Source organism: Eumetopias jubatus, unplaced genomic scaffold, assembly GCF_037043125.1.
Source record: "Eumetopias jubatus isolate StellerSeaLion01/CBP00866 unplaced genomic scaffold, mEumJub1_p1.0 scaffold_2, whole genome shotgun sequence".
In the NCBI taxonomy this organism is placed as follows: Eukaryota; Metazoa; Chordata; class Mammalia; order Carnivora; family Otariidae; genus Eumetopias; species Eumetopias jubatus.
The window spans coordinates 41,115,500-41,135,726 of record NW_028274808.1 but is presented as its reverse complement, the minus strand read 5'-3'; the positions used below and the strand labels follow the sequence as shown (position 1 = coordinate 41,135,726).

At 38.3% G+C, this 20,227-nt stretch overlaps 1 protein-coding gene across 1 annotated transcript in view; it reads right to left on the bottom strand.

Annotated features, from left to right (window-relative positions):
• The window catches only part of PSD3 (pleckstrin and Sec7 domain containing 3), a 492,408-nt gene that overhangs the window by 36,590 nt on the left and 435,591 nt on the right, over window positions 1–20,227 (bottom strand). The window contains exons 13-15 of the mRNA XM_028124024.2: window positions 15,186–15,343; window positions 12,458–12,602; window positions 782–925 (exon numbers count right to left, since the gene is read on the bottom strand). Coding sequence (XP_027979825.1) covers window positions 782–925; window positions 12,458–12,602; window positions 15,186–15,343 — 447 coding nt within the window. The remainder of the gene's footprint in view (window positions 1–781; window positions 926–12,457; window positions 12,603–15,185; window positions 15,344–20,227) is intronic.

Below are 20,227 nucleotides of genomic sequence, written 5' to 3'. Positions count from 1 at the left end.
GTCCTGTCCCCGAGCTTTAATAAAACCACCTTTTTGTACCAAAGATGTCTCAAGAATTCTTTCTTGGCCATTGACTTCGAACCCTAAAGTTTTTTCCTATAACAACACTGTCTAACTGGGGAGAAATGTAGCCAAAGCTAACATTTGCTATATATACTGCTTTCTTTCAACTTGCTTTTGCATTTTTTACCTTTCCAGAGATTATAGATCCTCCCTATTCTTTTTAATAACCACACTTGCTATACACAGCGCAGAGACGGATGTGCCACAATTGATCTATTTATCAATCTCCTTCTGAAGGATACAGGTGGGGAGAGGATAAAGGCATCAGTGTTGCCCAACAGCAGGAATATGCAGGAAGAAGCTGTTTCATGTCATGTGACCCTGTAGCTCATTCCCTCTACTGTATTTTTTAATTTTTATTTTATTATTTTTGACTCAAACTCTGCTGGAAGAGACAGAGACATATGGAAAGCAGCTGCCCATTCTGGCATGTCCATCTACTGTTGTTTTTTCTCACAGCAGGCATACATTATCCCAACCAGGCAGGCTATTTGCTTTTAAGCACATAAACTGACAGTTACTTTTTTTATGTTTGATGCTTATATAGAATCCTGAACATGGGAGGCCACCATGATCTAGACCATGCCTGGAGCTCCCAAGTTAGAGTCAGGGTCAAGGTACACTTCCTATAGTTATGGTAGCTGAAAAAAAGTTGCCTCATGGAAAAATCGTAAGATAACTTAGGTATAGGCATTTATTACATTCAGGTTCAACATACCTCAAACTCCAGATAGTGATCTTTCAGTCTGTATTCATCTATCTCCTTGGCTTTAACTTTCTTGTCTGGGGGATAAGAGCGGTGCTCAGCGAGCTCAGTGGTAATCTGCTTCAGCTTGCTTTCATGAGATTTCAGCTGTTCCTCCTGCAGGAAATTATTAAGCTATTTAGAGCATCCAGAAAATAAATCAATAAGAAAATCATAGAGTACTTTTTAAAATCCCTTATGATGAATGACTTTAATTCATCAAAACAGTCCAATGTGCCTCTGCTGTACATCTTACCAACTTTCTCAAGCTAGTATTCACATGTACCTTTGCAAAACGACAACTAGGCCCCTTGTTACAAAACCAAATACTTTCAGAGCCCCTTATCAAGTGTGGCTGTCATGGAGTTGAGACCAGGCTTCCTAAGAAATACTTCAATAGGCATGGCACCAGTTAAGTACCTATCCTTAGAGTCCCACAAAATTTGGCTTTTCCATTTCCTGTCCACTCAGCAATGCTGCTAATTTCCCTGTCTGTTGCAATGAATGAAGAGCCTCTCTGCTTAGTTTTTTTTTTCTTTTTTGAGACAAGCAATGCCACCAAGAAATAATTCTCTGTAAGCTATCAGATGATATACATTTTTAAAAGATTTTATTTATTTATTATTTATTTATTTATTTATCAGAGAGAGAGAGAGCAAGAGAGCGAGCACAAGCAGGGCAAGTGGCAGGCAGAGGGAGAAGCAGGCTCCCCGTGGAGCACGGAGTGGGACGCTTAACCAAGTGAGCCACCTAGGCATCCCTATCAGATAATATTCTAAAAAATGAAGCAACCTATGCTTTTCCCCTCCAAAATAGTAGAGGTTCTGACCTCCTAAATCTTATTGACCCAAAGTAGTGATTCAATTAAACGTACCTATAGAGCAATTCTTGCCTGAACAGCCTTACTATAGGCACCATGCACCAATGCAACATGGTTGATCCCATGTCAAAGAACTTCCATTATAGGGGTACCATTTTTATTGCCTTACAATAATGAAGGACAATATCAAACCCTATGGCAACATTTTAAAAATGAAACAAAGAGACTGAAATTTTCTTGCATTCCTCTAATTGTATGACTGCTGTTTTACTATTCTACTTTCATATATATATATATTATCCAAATTCTTGTTGAATATAAATTTTACATGTACAATAAGATATAAATGGATGAAAGTAAATGAAGAGGAACTGATTAAACTAGGTGATAAATATATCTTGTATAATAACAACATTATTTATTTTTTTAAAATAGCGGACAAAAGGGATTTCCCTCCTTTATTAAGTTCTTATTTTAGGACATATCAATTTGTACTCCTCATAAAAGGCATGGCATTAAAAAACAAACAAACAAGATGAGTTTTCCCCTTCTGCTTCCCAAATTCATGTCATTCTAGATGATCACAAGCAGAGTTAAAGGTAAAAAATTAACATGTACAACACATCATCATCACAATTCCCAGCTGAATTTTTTCCATATGGCATTTTTATAAATTAAAATTACTATCTAAATCCAAGATCAGCATACATAGTTGCCAGATGATGAAGAATTTAAACCCTAAAGCAACTGTGTAATAAATCTGTCAATTTAAGCTTGTAATTCAAATCTAGTAGAATAATTTAGAGGTGAAAAAAATCCTAATTTTAATTTATGATGTGAGAGTATATTATCTATCTATCATCTATCTATCTATCTATCTATCTATCTATCTATCTATCTATCTATCTATCATCTATTGATATGTATAGAAATATGCCACATTATGAATCTGAGCTCAGGTCATGATCCCGGGGTCTTGGGATCAAGAGCACAAGTGGGGAGTGGGGGGAGGAGAGGCGCAGAGGGAGAGGGAGAAACAAGTTTCCCATTGAGCAGAGAGCCTGACATGGGGCTCGATCCCAGGACCCTGGGATCATGATCTGAGCCAAAGGCAGACGCTTAACTGACTGAGCCACTCAGGCACCCCCTTATTTGTTTATTTTGGAGAGACAGAGTGCAGGGGTAGGGGCAGAGGGAGAGAATCTCAAGCAGACTCCCCACTAAGCACGCTTGATCTCACAGCCCTGAGGTCATGACCTAAGCCGAAATCAAGAGTCTGCCCCTCAACCGACTAAGCCACCCAGGCATCCTAATCTAATTCTTTTTCTATGCTACTCCTATACACATATAAGGATCCATAAAAATAGAGAGTATGTTCTACAGGTTTTTATACTTTATAGGTTTCCTTTTGTGACTTGTTTTCTCACTAAACATGTTTTTACGATTTACTCACACATATGTTCTAGTTTCTTCCTTTTAAGTATAGGACATACTAGAATTTCACTGAAGGATGTTTAGGTTGTTTTGGGGTTTCATTAGGCTATTATAAATGATACTACATTGAACATGCTGCCTAGTGAATATGGGCAAGAATTGTTCTACAGTGTAATCACTAAGATGTAGAATTTTGGGGTTTTAGAATATGCACATCTTTAAGATGACATTAACCTGTTTTCTTAAAGTGTTTCTACCAGTTTACATTTCCATAGTAGGCTTAAAAATTCACATTGTTCTATATCTTTGACAAAATTTGATACTCACTGAAAACCAGTGTTATTCCAGATCTCACAATCTCTTCCACTTCTGTATTACTATAGCACTTAAAAGTCTATACTACTTATGTGTGAATTTTATCTCCTTTACTGATTACAAGCTCTTTAAAGGCAGAAAAGGGAAATTATTTTTTTCCTTTTTCTCAAATCCTCCAGTGTGCAGTACTGAGCAAAAAAGATAGTATATGGCATAGTTTTTGTATAGTACCCGAATAACATTAACATATTCCTTAAGTTCTCATTAGCTGAGAGCCAAGACCATCATCTTAGCTATTTTTATAATGCCCACATACCTAATATAGTACCTGATATATAGGTTCTTCAGCAAACAGTAGCTGAATAAATAATTTAAAAAAGAAGGGAGGGGAGGTAAAAAGGGGCTCAGACTGTTTCCTTGTACTGTTTTAAAGTAGATAGATGATTTACAAGGTAATGACATTTCTAAGAATCTTCTGGGAAACTTACAAGTCAAATTGCTGAATACTGTAGCCTTCTAAATCCAAGCTATATGGAATTTAGAATACAGAACATCTGCTTTAAGTCAGTTTGACCTATTATTGAAGGCACCATCAGAAAGATTTTATCATTTTATGTTTTTTAAAGACATTTTTTATATTTTTAAAAAGATTTTATTTATTTATTTGACAGAGAGAGACACAGCGAGAGAGGGAACACAAACGGGGAGTGGGAGAGGGAGAAGCTGGCTTCCCACTGAGCAGGGAGCCCGATGTGGGGCTCACTCCCAGGACCCTGGGATCATGACCTGAGCCGAAGGCAGATGCTTAAGACTGAGCCACCCAGGTGCCCCGAGATTTAAAGACTTTAAACGGTTTAGTGAGCTTCTGCATAACTTCAACATGATTTCATTGTTTACTGAGTACTCAATATATGTTAAATGCAGATGTCTAAGAAATGAATACAAAATCTATTCTGGAAATGTGTAGTCAACCATTTAAGGCGATGCCAAGGAGTGTGGACTGCATCATGTTGGTGAAAGGGAGTCAATTATGTTTAAGTGATAGTACATGAGTCATATTTTAGCCATAACTGTGAAGGAGGGATTAGAGAAAAGCAAGACTGGAGGAAGAGAGATCTCAAGTGGTTATACAAATAGTCTGTCAGAGTTTTTCAAAGTGGGTTGTGTGCAAGCCAAGCAAGATGATCCACTGGGAAGAATTTTAAAAATCAGCATTGGGATAATTCACAAACCATACAATTTACCCATTTTATTCATTTTATTTATTTATTTATTTTTTAAAAAAGATTTTATTTATTTGACAGAGAGAGACACAGTGAGAGAGGGAACACAGGCAGGGGGAGTGAGAGAGGGAGAAGCAGGCTTCCTGCCGAGCAGGGAGCTCAATGCGGGACTCGATCCCAGGACCCTGGGATCATGACCTGAGCCGAAGGCAGACGCTTAACAACTGAGCCACCCAGGTGCCCCCAATTTACCCATTTAAAGTATGTAATTCAATAAGTTTTAGTATAGTCACAGGGTTGTGCAACCATCACTACAATTTAATTTTATGACATTTTAGTTTCCCTAAAAGAAATCCTTTTGTAATGGAATCACACGTTTCTTTTTATGACTGCCTTCTTTAACTTAGTTTTCAAGGTTCATCCACTTTGTAGGATGTACCAGTACTTCATTGTTTTTTACAACTGAATGATATTCCATGGTATGTATATATCACATTTCATTCATCTATCCATCAGCTGATGGCCATTTCCACCCCTGACTGCTATGAACATTTGTGTAAAAGATTTTGTGTGGGTTTATGTTTTCATTTTCCTGCTATCTAAGTAGAAGTGGAATTGCTGGGTCACATGTTAACTCTATGTTTAATCATTTGATGAACCACCAAATTATTTTCCAAAGTAGCTGCATCATTCTATATTCTCACCAGCAACATACCGAAGTGGTAATTTCTCCACATCCTCACCAACATATTATTTTCCTTGAAAGATTTTTTTAATTATAGCCACTCTAATGAGTATAAAATGGCATCTCCTGTTTTTGATTTATATTTTCCTAATGAGTAATGATGGTCAGCATTTTTCCATCTTGTATTGATAACTGGATATGTAGCATATTTTATAAAAATGTATACATATGTTGGAGGATATCTGTTCAAATATTTAGTATTAATAAGGTGAATGATCAAAAAAGTTGAGACCAGTGATATAGGTTAAAAATGACAAAAGTCTGAACTAAGGAATGTGGGTAGGATATGAAAGATATTTAAGAAGGAGAAGTGACAGGATTTGTGACAAAAAGTCTAAGATGGAGTCGAGTGGGAAGGGTGTGGTTTTGGCCAGTGAGGGACACGATTACAAGAATGACTTCCTCCTCTGAAATCCCACTGCTCCTAATGCCTGCCTGTCAGAGGAGGTCACTGAGATGACATAACCAGTGGCTGAAAGCCAAGCTGGACCTGGGCAACCGGAGGCTCCTCACCTCCTCCCCGTCCATGAAATGTGCATTTTACCTCCCTTTCCCATGCTAGAAGCTGCCCCAAGGACGCAGCCTTGAAATAGTAATGTGTTTTTGAGACCATTTGAATGGTACACAAGATTGGGCTCAATTAAAGCCTCTATATAAACGTTATGATTCTGGCAGGCGGGTGCAAAGATCTACTCATCTTGTGGCCACCCAAGACAGACCTCTTAAGTAAGTGCCCTTGCTTATTAAAACTGCCACCTACCAATCTGAAGTGGTCTCCTTTCTTCAGCCTCTCCTTGCCCTCTGTATATAGGGGCCAGATTATGAAGGCACCCTGCCACACTCATCTGGCCCCTGGCCATTACTGCCCTGGTGGTCAAACCACAGCATAAAAAGAGGGGTGAGAAGCAAGCAGAGCGTTTTCCTTTGTTTCAAATTAGTGTTTAGCACAAGGCCTGGCCTTCAACAATTAACATTTAATGATCAAAGTATCACTGGTGAGTGATTCAAATAATCATTGATTTAGATCTTTACAGGAGAATGGTGGAAATTCAAAGAAGAAAACAGAATTAGATATCAGGAAATGGTAACTCCATGAGGTGCAAGTGAGACAAGAGCAGGGACTAGACTTGGGTCCCCTAACCCTAACTGAAATCCAGTGTTCCTTGCCTTCTCCATAAGGAGAAAAAAAAAGATAAAACTCTGTGCCTCTTGAGTAGCACATCTTGCAGGAATGCGGAGGAAGGATGCTTACTGAAAGGAAGATACTTACTACAAGGACTGGTGAAGACTGGACCAAACCAGTCTGCCCCAATATGGACCCCAATGCTGAACTTTCACGGGCTTCTTCCCTCATAATAATACTAAAAATCCCACCCACGGTGGAGATTTCGCATGTTATTTAGACATGTGATATATGAAGAAGCATGAATTTTAAATGCGTAGGTGCTAATAAACCCCTGCCTCTACATGCTTACACAGGACGCTTTTTCCACCCAACTTGCTTTTAATAATTTTTTATTGTTATGTTAATCACCATACATTACATCATTAGTTTTTGGTGTAGTGTTCCATGATTCATTGTTTGTGCATAACACCCAGTGCTCCATGCAGAACGTGCCCTCTTTAATACCCATCTCCAGGCTAACCCATCCCCCCACCCCCCTCCCCTCTAGAACCCTCAGTTTGTTTTTCAGAGTTCATCGTCTCTAATGGTTCGTCTCCCCCTCCGACTTACTCCCAACTTGCTTTTAAAAGCTCTCCCTAACCTTGCCTCGGGGAAGTCAGCCTGAGGAGCTCACCAGTGCTCAAGCATAAGCCCCAATAAAGCCTTGCCTGAAACTCCCATTTGGCCTCTTGTCAATTTCTATTGCTGAACTAGCCCAAGAGCCCAGTTCAGTTTCACACGTCTCCAAAGAAGCAGTGAAAGAAAGGGTAGGGATTGTAGGGAGTATAGTGCAGTCCCTTTAAGTATGATCTGCACTGCTTGCGGGCTGGACACCTGGTATGTCTTAAAACATTCATGTTCCCGGGCCCCTGACCTGGACCTCATTAACCTGGGGTGGGGATGCTGAGACATGTGCATTTTCAAGAAGTCCCCAGATCATTCTTGTACACAATAAAGCCTGAAAATGACTACTTTGATGAGTAGAAAGGGAGGTCCTGAATAGATCCTGAAGAGGGCCAACCAGGAAATCCTAAGTTTAGAGCACTGTACCAGAAGGAGAAACAAAACTTAAATTTTCAAACTAGTCTCTCTACCCGTAAAAGAAGAAGAAAAATGTGCCTTGGCAGCACTGCCATGAAAACAACTGAAGATGACTCCTACACAGCAGAGTTGTTCAGAAAGAACCACACTGCACTGATAATAATCAATTTTAATAATGAAGGCTAATATGTTTTGGATAGAAGACAAGAATAAATTAAAGAAAAGCCTGCAAATGACAGGGTGATGATGAACAGTATGTCTTTAAAAGCACCAAACAATCTTTTAATTGAATGTTTAATTTTTTCCTAACACTATTAAGTTTTTTTCCAGTAGGGTACTCACATTGTTATACATGCATTTTGTAAACTAAAATTATCCAAGTGGTTCTGGCATTTAGGGGAGTCATAGCCAGGCTGTGCGTGTACGGAGAAAGGAAAGATGGCTGGGCTAATTCACTGGTTCTCAATAGCAGCAGGTAGCAGTGGGGTGGGACCCCACAGGATATTTGGCAATGTCTGGCGACATTTTTGGTTGTCACAACTAGGGGGATGATACTGGTATCTGGTGGGTAGAGGCTGGGGATAGTGCTAAACATCCTACAATTCAAAGGACAACCCTCACAACAAAGAACTATCTAGGCTAAAATGGCAGTTGTGCTGAGGTTGGCAATGCCAACGCTAAATGAAGAGGACTGGTCTTCAAAGTACTGGAAAACTTGTGGGTGCATCTAGACATGTATCCCAGGATTCACTGAAGGTACACTATGACTCCTCCAAAGATATCCCCACAGGAGTCTCTATTTGCTGTGGAGGGTACTCCACATACTGCACAGGCTGTGTGTGGACTAACTCTTCTCTTCCTCTTTCTAAGCTATTCTTTATCACATCCTTCATTTTATGTATTTATTTCTAAACTGTCGTATTAATCTCAAAGGCAAAACTTCTTCATTTCTAAGTAAACAAACATAATGACCTGGGCAAAAAATACAGAGCTAGTGAAAGAACCTTAAAAACATTCTAGAACAATCTCCTCATTTTCCAGTTGGAAAACTGAGGCCCACAAACACTTGGTGATTTATTTGTGGAGGAGGAAACCATCTTATTTTTTTTTTACAAGGTAATTAAGTTCCTGAAAGGACTTGGTCATCTTGTCTTATGTGACAAAGGAGTATGCTTCTTTTTGGTTACTGCCTTATTTAAAATCCTAAGTCCATCATTTTGATCACATTATATAAGCAAGGTTTTTTTTTTTTGTATCTTTGTGGATTTATGTTCAAAATGAGGAAAAATATTAAAAATCTTATGCATCCTATTTTTAGTTCCAGTGTAAGACGTTTGTTTAAAATAAGAGATTTTGCCTTGAAAAAAGTGCTTGCTTGCCTGGTCTCATGGTAAAAAAAATACACAAATAGAGAAACACATTCATTTTCATGTGCCAGTGACTTATTAAAATATAGCCCATACATAAATAGAACAGAAGTACATTTCTTTCTTTTTTTTAAAGATTTTTATTTATTTGACAGAGAGGGAACACAAGCAGGGGGAGTGGGAGAGGGAGAAGCAGGCTTCCCACGAAAGTAAATAGAAATGTAGATCCATAGTAAGGAAAGAACAAGTTAAAACTTGTAAGTTGCTCTATCCTTTCAAACTTCAACTCACCTTTCTCCTGGATCTTTTATAAGAATGTTTGTGAGAAAGACCAATCTACTGAAAAATAAGGACTGGAAAATCCCTCGTGAAATTAACAGAACAAAACCCAACTTCTGAAGGTATTTGTTGCCTCTAGTTAGTTGTTCAATTGTTTTCTCTTCTCATACCTTATATAATGTGGTTTTACTGTTTATTTCAAGTACCCAAAATTAAAGTGGGGGAATGCATTTGCTTTAAGAGGTCACAGTTCAGATGGGTAGATGGAGAATTCTGCTAACATGCTTTCTAGTCATCAATAAGATGACCTGTTCTCTTAGAATATTTGTTATCCTTGAAAATTAAATGCCATTCTGCCTTGTAAAGTGAGCTAGCCCGGTCCTTTCTATTCTTAACAGGTTTTGTTTGGTAGTCTATGAACTACATAGTAATAGCAATGCTTACTATTATCCAATTCATGTTAGTAATAATTATAAATTAACAAAACCAAAAGAATCTTTCATTTTTTAAAACCATGTCTCCTCTCTTCTTACCACTAGTCTATTTTTTATAAGCTCATGGCAAGACTTGTATGTATTCCCTTCCTCCACTTCCTTACTACTTTCCAATCCTTCCTCAAAGAAGACTAATGTGGCTTCTCTTGCCATCGCTCTGCAAACTGCTCTCACCAAGGGACCCAATGACCTCCTACCACTTCAAAGGAGATATATTTTGTACTAATTTTACCTGATACTCTCTCCTCTTTCTCCCCTTTTCTGGCACAACATTCTCCCTGTTTTTCCTTAACAACAGAAAAATTGTTTCTCATGTCCATTTTGGTCTCCTTCTGAGCACTGAGCATCGCAATATTTGGAAGTAGAAAGAGGAAAAGGACCCAGGAAAGAACCCTAGGAAGAAGCAACAGGATGAAAACCAGATGGTGAGGTCACAAAAGCCAAGTCAGACAGCACAATCCCCAGCTGCCAAAGCCTAGACGACAGTCCTCATCCCTTCACTTCAGTGAGCCATTAGGAACACTCATTCCACACTTTCAAGATGTCTCAAATACTTCCATTCTATCCATCTCTTCTACAAATAACTTTGTTATTTTTCCTCTCATTATTTCCCCTGCCTTTATTTTTATCTTACTTATTTTAAAGATTTATTTATTTATTTGGGAGAGAGAGAGAATAAGCAGGGGGAGCGGCAGGCAGAGGGAGAGGGAGAAGCAGGCTCCCCGCTGAGCAGGGAGCCCAATGCGGGGCTCGATCCCAGGACCCTGGGACCATGACCTGAGCCGAAGGCAGATGTTTAACTGACTGAGCCACCCAGGCGCCCCTCCCATGCCTTTAAAATTAGGCTTTCTGCTTCTAGTACTTTCCTCCTCTAATACTTTCTTCCTGTTGTAACATAAGTAATTTTCAAAGCACAAATTTGGTCACATTACTTTCCTGCTTGAACTGTTATCCTAAGGATGTTGGGGAACCAGTGAAGCATCCAAAATCCTATACATAAAAGACCTTTCATCATTTGGCCTTACTTACTTCTACAGAGGAATGCATCTTGCTTTTTCTCAATATTTGTGCTCAAGTCACATTTGATAACTTTAGGTGGTTCCACATCTCAGGGCTTTCTCTTCTGGGCCTTTGTGATCCTCTGCTGCATCATTTTCTCTTCCCACATCACATCTAACTGCTACTCATCCTTTAGGTTTCATAGTAGATACCATACTTCCTCCTCCACCTACAAGCCAGGCTAAACGCCCCTTTGTGTACTCCCACAGCACTCTGGACACACCCTTCCTGTACTCTAACCAAACTGTATTATACTTACTTGCATGTTTTGTATCCAAAGAGTGTCTGGGTTTCATTTGTCTTTCTGTCTCCAGAGCCTAAAATAGTCTCTCAAGTGTAACAGGCACATAATACAGTGATAATCCATGATATCAGGTAGGTAGAGGAGTCAGTGAATATCAACACCTGGTTAACTAGAGTCAGATGAAACTATTTCTATTATTGCACCAATAAGAAATTCACATGTACATCAAAGTAGCTTCCAAAATCCTTAACTAGTCAATGGCAATAGGGGCAGTGCAGACAGGATTAAAATTGGCAAAACGGGTCTGTTTACAGTGTCCTTAGAACAGAGTTTTAAGGAAGAAAGGGACATAAAATAAGACCTTTAGAGAGATCGATCTGACAAGAGGAGAGCAGCTTAGGTGACTACATTTGGAATACCATTCTACTGTACATTGTCTTGATTACCTAGGAAAAGCCACGTGGTCCACTTAACTCCTCCCTAAGAGGTAGGGAAGTCTATGCCCTATTGTACTGTGGATAGTGGATCCCTGGGAATATTCTTACATACCCAGCATCAAACACAGCCTGAGATACGGGAAAAGTTCAATTAAATAAATAAATAAATAAATAAATAAATAAATAAATAAATAACTAGCTAGCTTGTGTTCAAGCCAGGGTGTCTAACACTAGCCAGTCATTTTAAATATGAGCTGTTAGTACAAACAGAACGAAAAACCTAAGCCAGCATTTGCAACAACATGGACAGACCTAAGAGGGTATAATGCTAAGTGAAATAAGTCATACAGAAAAAGACAAATACCATAAAATTCCACTTATATGTGGAATCTCAAGAATGAAACAAATGAATAAACAAATAAGGAAAAAGCAGAGACAGACCCATAAATAGAGAGAACAGACTAATAGTTCCCAGAGGGGAGGAGGGGTGGAGGATGGGCAAAATGGGTGAAGTAGACAACAGGGGGAATAGGTTTCCAGATATGGAATGAGTAAATCATGGGGATGAAAAGTACAGCATAGGGCATATAGTCAATGGTGTTGTAACACTGTGTATGGGGACCGATGGTACTACACTTGTGGGGAGCACAGCACAACATAGAGATGTGCTGAATCACTATGCTGTACAAGTGAAACTAATGTAACACTCTGTGTTGACTATACTTCAATTAAAAAAAATAAAAACAAAGTAATCTAGTCCCATATGACTGAGTAGTAAACTACTATAAATTTTTGAAACGTATTCAAAGTATCTGTCCTACCAACCATGACTCAATTGTGTCAGCTTCCAATATGAACTGTAAAACCCAGTACACTGCATTTTGCCCCATTTATACAATAGACCTTCCAAAGGCAAGTTCTCATCCTTGCTGCCAAAATGTGGAGTATCATTCCAGTCAAATGTTAATAAGATTATTTCACAAAGTGCTCTTTCCCCAAAGTCAAAGCACTATCAAAATGACTTACTTGAGACAATTTTGTTGTAGTTGCAGGCAGAAGTGGACGACTAAACTTTTTCTGAGATCCAATGGCAGCTGGAAATGGTGGTGCAGAAAATACAGCTGCAACACAATTAATTTTGTTTATCCACCCTTGCATTTCCTCTGGACTCCTATGAGAAACAGATAAATTTACATCAGGGTATTTCTCTATCTTAAGTGCATCACACCTTGCCCATTTCTCATTACCCACTTAAAAAGGCAAGTAAAATCATTTTATTTATTTTTCCTGGTACAATTAATTCCTAACAAAACTTCACTGAGATTAACATTTTCAACAGCAATCACCATGGCAGTAAGAGGTCCAGGAACCTATGATCATTATAGTATAAGGCTGTGATTATCCTTCAAGGATACAGAAGGGGAAAAAAAAAACTAAAATCACTTGATAATAAATATTAAGTCCCTACTTTGATACTAGGCTCAGTCAAAAATTAATTAAAAAATTAACTCATCTCTTCCAATCACATAATTCAATTTTAAAATCCAACTGAGGGACAAACTGATAGAACTTAAAAGGAATGTAAAAAAGGGAACACCCACTTGGAAAGCAGCTTTAGTTTCTTGAAAAGTTAACTATAAATTTATCATATCACCCAGCAATTCTACTCCTAGGTATATACCCAAGAGAAATAAAAACATATAGGTACAAAAAGATTTGTATGTGAATGTTCATAGCATATGAGTCCAAAAGGGGAAACAATCCAAATGTCTATCGACTAGTGAATGAATAAAACAATGTGGCACACGTCCATACAGTGGAATACTACTCAGCAATAAGGGCATGAAGTGCAGATATATGTTACTACATGGTGAACCCCCAAAACTTTATGGTAAGTGAGAAAAGCCAGCCATATATCATTATATGATTCCATGTATATGAAAAGTCCAGTAAAGGCAATACTATAGAGACAGAAAGGAGATGAGTGGTGTCTGGGGTTGGGGGTAAAAACGGGCAGTGACTACAAAATGGTTGTGGAGGATCTCTTTGGGGTGATAGAAGTGTTCCAAAACTGGATTGTGGTGATGGCTGCACAATTCTGTAAATTTGCTAAAAATTATTGAATTGTACACTTAACCCAGGTGAGATTAATCATACATAAGGTATATCCCAAAAGGATGTTAAAAATCTACCTGCCAGGATGTGAAAATCATCTGATGTCATTAACATACTTTTAACTTGAAATGTCATATATTTGCAGAGACCAGCACTGACAGTGCTTATCCGTATTTGTGAATTCATAAATGAATGGGAGAAATAGTCATGAGCCAGGATAGCTGATCCACCACGTACATATAATCAATAAACAGAAGATGGACAAAATGTCAGTCCACATAAAATACATTTCCTTTACCGGTTACTCTGAGAAATCACACTAACCTGAGACCACACTAGAAATCAACTCCTCTTTGCACCCCAGATGCTTCTCTAATCTGGTTTCTCTGGCTCTGTTAATTCACTGATTTCTGCATCAATTCTATCTGAAGTAATTACAGCTTCTTAGTTATCATATTTGGTATTTTAGTAAAAAAAATGTTGGGGAATAAAATACTTTGAAGGACTCTGATGACTAATAGCTGTAATTATATATCTGGCTATGATTCCCTCTGTGGTGTTAAAGCTGTCTTACTCCCACACCAAAAAAATCCTGTGTAACTTGGATTTCCTTACAGCTTCCTCCTCACCCGATGTCAACAATTTCATACCTCTGCAAATTCAACATTCATAAACCACCAGAGTTCCTGCTGTTGTTCTTATTTCTTTTTTTTGACCTTACACTGCTACGATCAACAAGCAATACTTGTGTTCACTATCTTGATGTCAAATATTAAGACCGTTGCCAACTGAAGTCAATTGGTGGTGTTGTGTTGAGAGTGATTCTGCAGTCAAGCTCAGGCTGTGGAAAGCATGCTATGAAGAATTAACACTGCCACAGACACTGATGCTATGTGTGCGCCTACAAAGATTCCTGTTCTAGAGGCTCAGTTCTGAAAATCCAGTTTCTCACTTCACAGATCCAGAATTCTCCGTGTGAAGTGCTCCACTTTGAATCTGAAGGCTGTCATGGACCCCTTATTAAACTGGCAATCCATCCCATTTCCTTGCCCACAATATAATTTTATCTTTTTCTTCTAGGTTTATCAAAGACTATTAGAGCTCAGAAGGAAAAGAGAAGAGAGACAGAGGGAACAAAATGGAAATCTACATTTACTGAACAGTTTCTATGTGCCAGGCACTATATGAAGTATTTTATATACTTGATCTCATTTAATTCTCACAAGAACCTTGTGAGATAAACATTATCATCTGCACTAGTGACAAGCTAAGGTTCAGAGAGGTTAAATTACGTGTCAGGACAAAGAGCTAGGAAATGGTGATTTGAATCCACGTCTATTTTACTTATTGTGTTATAAAACTTGTACACCACAACGCTTATATCTTATTCATAAAAATATTAAGTTCTAGAGATGGTAAGTGGCTGACTGAAAGTCACAGGGCTACTTTGAAGCAAACAAAAAACTTGAACTCAGGGTTTCTATTTATGATTCTAGTTTTCTTAGGTAGTTGTCTCTCTCATGTAACCAGTTAATAACTTTGAATCCAACTCAAATTCCCCTGAAGACTCTGATTCTATTTCTTGGTATAAGGTGGTGCTATGCAAACCATGAAACCAAACCAAACCAATGAAACATACTGGGCTTGAAAAAGCAAGACCCTCCAGTCGGCAGTTTTAAGTTTAAGCACATTCGGCTTCTTCTCATAGTCTGTGGCCTTGGATGCCAGCGCATGATGCACACTCACGGCGTTTTTCAAATCCTCTTCAGACAGGGCCTTTTCTGGTTTATATTCATCCTACAGGTGGAAAGATGGATACAAAGAAAACTAAGACAAGATCTTGTTCAGATTTCACCTTCTCTTTTAACGAAAGTAAAAAAAACAACCCCTAAAACTAAAAGAAATTAGAAAATCCATGAAGGTGCATGAAAAAACTGACGTGATGTAAAAACAACTCTTTGCTACTTAAGATACCCATCAACAGAATTGTATCGATGGTGAAAACCATGCCATTGTGTTGTTTGCTCTAAAGCTACTCTATTTTGTTGCTACTTTCTTGAGTCTAATATTATCAAACGAAAATGAACCGTAAAATAAAATGATTCCTCTAGCTGTTCTTTGAAAGAAAAGAGGAAAATCAGTTTAATGTTCAGGAGAAGGCTTAGCTGTATTATAATAAACAGGGAAAATGGATAAAATTATATAAAACAGAAGGTATCATGTATAGATGCAATCTTATCTTTGGGCATGAATTACACAAAATTTACAGAATTTATAAAGGCTTCCCTCAAAAATAACAATAAAAAAAATCCCAACTAGTACAATAATGAAAATTTAAAGCAAATTTGATTATCATATTATCTATTTAGTAGTTTCCCCAGGTCCATTAGAATAAAAAAGGACTTCAAAGAAAGCAATTAAATATAGTCGACATTACAAATTGTTTTAGGAGATGTTTTCTAGTGTGTAAGTTCCCCTCTTTCCCCTTCCCGTAATCTGTCAGACATGATGCTAAATAAACTTGGATTTCTGTAAAGAAAACACACATAAGCACACATTCTTCTTACCCTCTAATTAGTAAAAAAAAATCCTAAAAGGAAGACATTATCTATTTTCTTATCACAGTCTGGTTTTACAAATTTCCAAAAAAAACAATTACACTTTCTCATACCTCCTACTTCCTTCCCCCATCCCCTGCACAAAGCAAGCAATTCAAATGTACTATTACTATTAATTCAAATGGAGTCAGAAATCAACAGAAATGAACTGTTGATTCTTAATGATCAGTCAGTGAGAGTGCTGAGAGACAAAGGTAAGGAAAACCTAAAATACAGAGTAAATACCAATAGGAATATAAAGGTCACCCAAATTTATAATATTAAATGATGAAATTACTACTTTAAATTGCAACAAGTCTATTTTATTAAGCCTCAGAGATTTAGAACTGCTGTTGACAATGATAGTTATCCAGAGCGGTATGACGAATAAAGAAAGAAAATAGAAATCTTAAAATAAATACAATATATTTATACCTATCTGTTCTACAATTCCCATTAATGCATAAAGCTGTAATCTAGTTACGTTTTGGGGTCTTGTCTTTTTTAAATGAGATTTTTCTTAGTGATTTAGCATTCCAAAGAATCACAAATCTCCTTCCAGGGGAACTGTCATTAGAGTAGGAGGTATCAACTCTAGTAGGTAGAGCTCCCCTCCAACCTCATGATTATGCTACAATAGAACCCTGTATTAGCTAAACAGCCACTCATTTTAACCACTTAGCTCCATATAGGAATCTGAAGCAGATAAATAATGGGGAGTGGGGATAAAAGACCAGGGCCAAAATTATTTTCGGAGAATGTATATGTTTGCATACATACTGATTTGCATACATTTGCATGCATACTGATCTCTAACACACTGGATAGTGGAATCTGCACAGGGATCAGCCCAGAAATCCCTGTGTCATTTTTGATGTCTAGGTCCAAGATTTTGCCTTTTACTTTATTTTTTTAAAAATTTTTTAATTGTTATGTTAATCACCATATATTACATCATTAGTTTTTGATGAAGTGTTCCATGATTCATTGTTTGTGCATAACACCCAGTGCTCCATGCAGAACGTGCCCCCTTGAATTCCCATCACCAGGCTAACCCATCCCCCCACCCTCCTCCCTTCTAGAACCCTCAGTTTGTTTTTCAGAGTCCATCATCTCTCATGGTTCCTCTCCCCCTCTGACTTACTCCCCCTCATTCTTCCCCTCCTGCTATTTTCTTCTTTTTCTTTTTTCTTAACATATGTTGCATTATTTGTCGCAGAGGTACAGATCTGCGACTCAACAGTCTTGCACAATTCACAGCGCTCACCATAGCACATGCCCTCCCCAATGTCTGTCACCCAGCCACCCCATCCCTCCCACCCCCCCACCACTCCAGCAACCCTCAGTTTGTTTCCTGGGATTAAGAATTCCTCGTATCAGTGAGGTCATATGATACATGTCTTTTGCAGATTGACTTATTTCACTCAGCATAATACCCTCCAGTTCCATCCACGTCGTTACAAATGGAAAGATCTCATTCCTTTTGATGGCTGCATAATATTCCATTGTGTATATATACCACCTCTTCTTTATCCATTCATCTGTGGATGGACATCTTGGCTCTTTCCACAGTGTGGCTATTGTGGACATTGCTGCTATAAACATTGGGGTGCACGTACACCTTCAGATCCCTACATTTGTATCTTTGTGGTAAATACCCAGTAGTGCAATTGCTGGGTCGTATGGTACCTCTATTTTCAACTGTTTGAGGAACCTCCATACTGTTTTCCAGAGTGGTTGCAACAGCTTGCATTCCCACCAACAGTATAGGAGGGTTCCCCTTACTCTGCATCCCCGCCAACATCTGTCGTTTCCTGACTTGTTAATTTTAGCCATTCTGACTGGTGTGAGGTGGTATCTCATTGAGGTTTTGATTTGGATTTCCCCGATGCCGAGCGATGTTGAGCACTTTTTCATGTGTCTGTTGGCCATTTGGATGTCTTCTTTGGAAAAATGTCTGTTCATGTCTTCTGCCCATTTCTTGATTGGATTATTTATTCTTTGGGTGTTGAGTTTGATAAGTTCTTTATAGATTTTGGATACTAGCCCTTTATCTGATATGTCATTTGCAAATTATTTTCTCCCATTCTATCAGTTGTCTTTTGGTTTTGTGGACTGTTTCTTTTGCTGTGCAAAAGCTTTTTATCTTGATGAAATCCCAATAGTTCATTTTTGCCCTTGCTTCCCTTGCCTTTGGCGATGTTTCTAGGAAGAAGTTGCTGCAGCTGAGATCAAAGAGGTTGCTGCCTGTGTTCTCCTTTAGGATTTTGATGGACTCCTGTCTCACCTTGAGGTCTTTCAACCATTTGGAGTCTATTTTTGTGTGTGGTGTAAGGAAATGGTCCAGTTTCATTCTTCTGCATGTGGCTGTCCAATTTTCCCAACACCATTTGTTGAAGAGACTGTCTTTTTGCCATTGGACATTCTTTCCTGCTTTGTCAAAGATTAGTTGACGATAGAGTTGAGAGTCCATTTCTGGGCTCTCAATTCTGTTCCATTGATCTATGTGTCTGTTTTTGTGCCAGTACCATACTGTCTTGATGATGACAGCTTTGTAAAAAGCTGGAAATCCGGAATTGTGATGCTGCCAGCTTTGCTTTTCTTTTTCAATATTCCTCTGGCTATTCGGGGTCTCTTCTGGTTCCATACAAATTTTAGGATTATTTGTTCCATTTCTTTGAAAAAAGTGGATGGTATTTTGATGGGGATTGCATTGAATGTGTAGATTGCTCTAGGTACCACTGACATCTTCACAATGTTGGTTCTCCCAATCCATGAGCATGGAACATTTTTCCATTTCTTTGTGTCTTCCTCAGTTTCTTTCATGAGTATTTTATAGTTTTCTGAGTACAGATCCTTTGCCTCTTTGGTTAAATGTATTCCTAGGTATCTTATGGTTTTGGGTGCAATTGTAAATGGGATTGACTCCTTGATTTGTCTCTCTTCTGTCTTGTTGTTGGTCTATAGGAATGCCACTGATTTCTGTGCATTGATTTTGTATCCTGCTACCTTACTGAATTCCTGTATGAGTTCTAGCAGTTTTGGGGTGGAGTCCTTTGGGTTTTCAACATACAGTATCATATCATCTGCAAAGAGTGAGAGTTTGACTTCCTCTTTGCCGATTTGGATGCCTTTGATTTCTTTTTGTTGTCTGATTGCTATGGCTAGGACTTCTAATACTATGTTGAATAGCAGTGGTGATGGTTGACATCCCTGCCGCGTTCCTGAGCTTAGGGGAAAAGCTCTCAGCTTTTCCCCATTGAGAATGATATTCGCTGTAGGTTTTTCATAGATGGCTTTTATGATAGTGAGGTATGTACCCTCTATCCCTATACTCTGAAGAGTTTCGATCAAGAAAGGATGCTGAAATTTGTCAAATGCTTTTTCTGCATCTATTGAGAGGATCCTATGATTCTTGTTCTTTCTTTTGTTAATGTATTGTATCACGTTGATTGATTTGCAGATGTTGAACCATCCTTGCAGCCCAGGGATAAATCCCACTTGGTCGTGGTGAATAATCCTTTTAATGTACTGTTGGATCCTATTGGCTAGTATTTTGGTGAGAATTTTTGCATCCATGTTCATCAAGGATAGTGGTCTGTAATTCTCCTTTTGGATGGGGTCTTTGTCTGGTTTTGGGATCAAGGTAATGCTGGCCTCATAAAATGAGTTTGGAAGTTTTCCTTCCATTTCTCTTTTTTGGAACAGTTTCAGGAGAATAGGTATTAATTCTTCTTTAAATGTTTGATAGAATTCCCCTGGGAAGCCATCTGGCCCTGGGCTTTTGTTTCTTGGGAGATTTTTGATGACTGCTTCAATTTCCTTAGTGGCTATAGGTCTATTCAGGTTTTCTATTTCTTCCTGGTTCAATTTTGGTAGTTGATACATCTCTAGGAATGCACCCATTTCCTCCAGCCAGGTTATCTAATTTGCTGGCATAGAGTTGCTCATAATATGTTCTTATAATTGTTTGTATTTCTTTGGTGTTGGTTGTAATCTCTCCTTTTTCATTCATGATTCTGTTGATTTGGGTCATGTCTCTTTTCTTTTTGATCAGTCTGGCCAGGGGTTTATCAATCTTGTT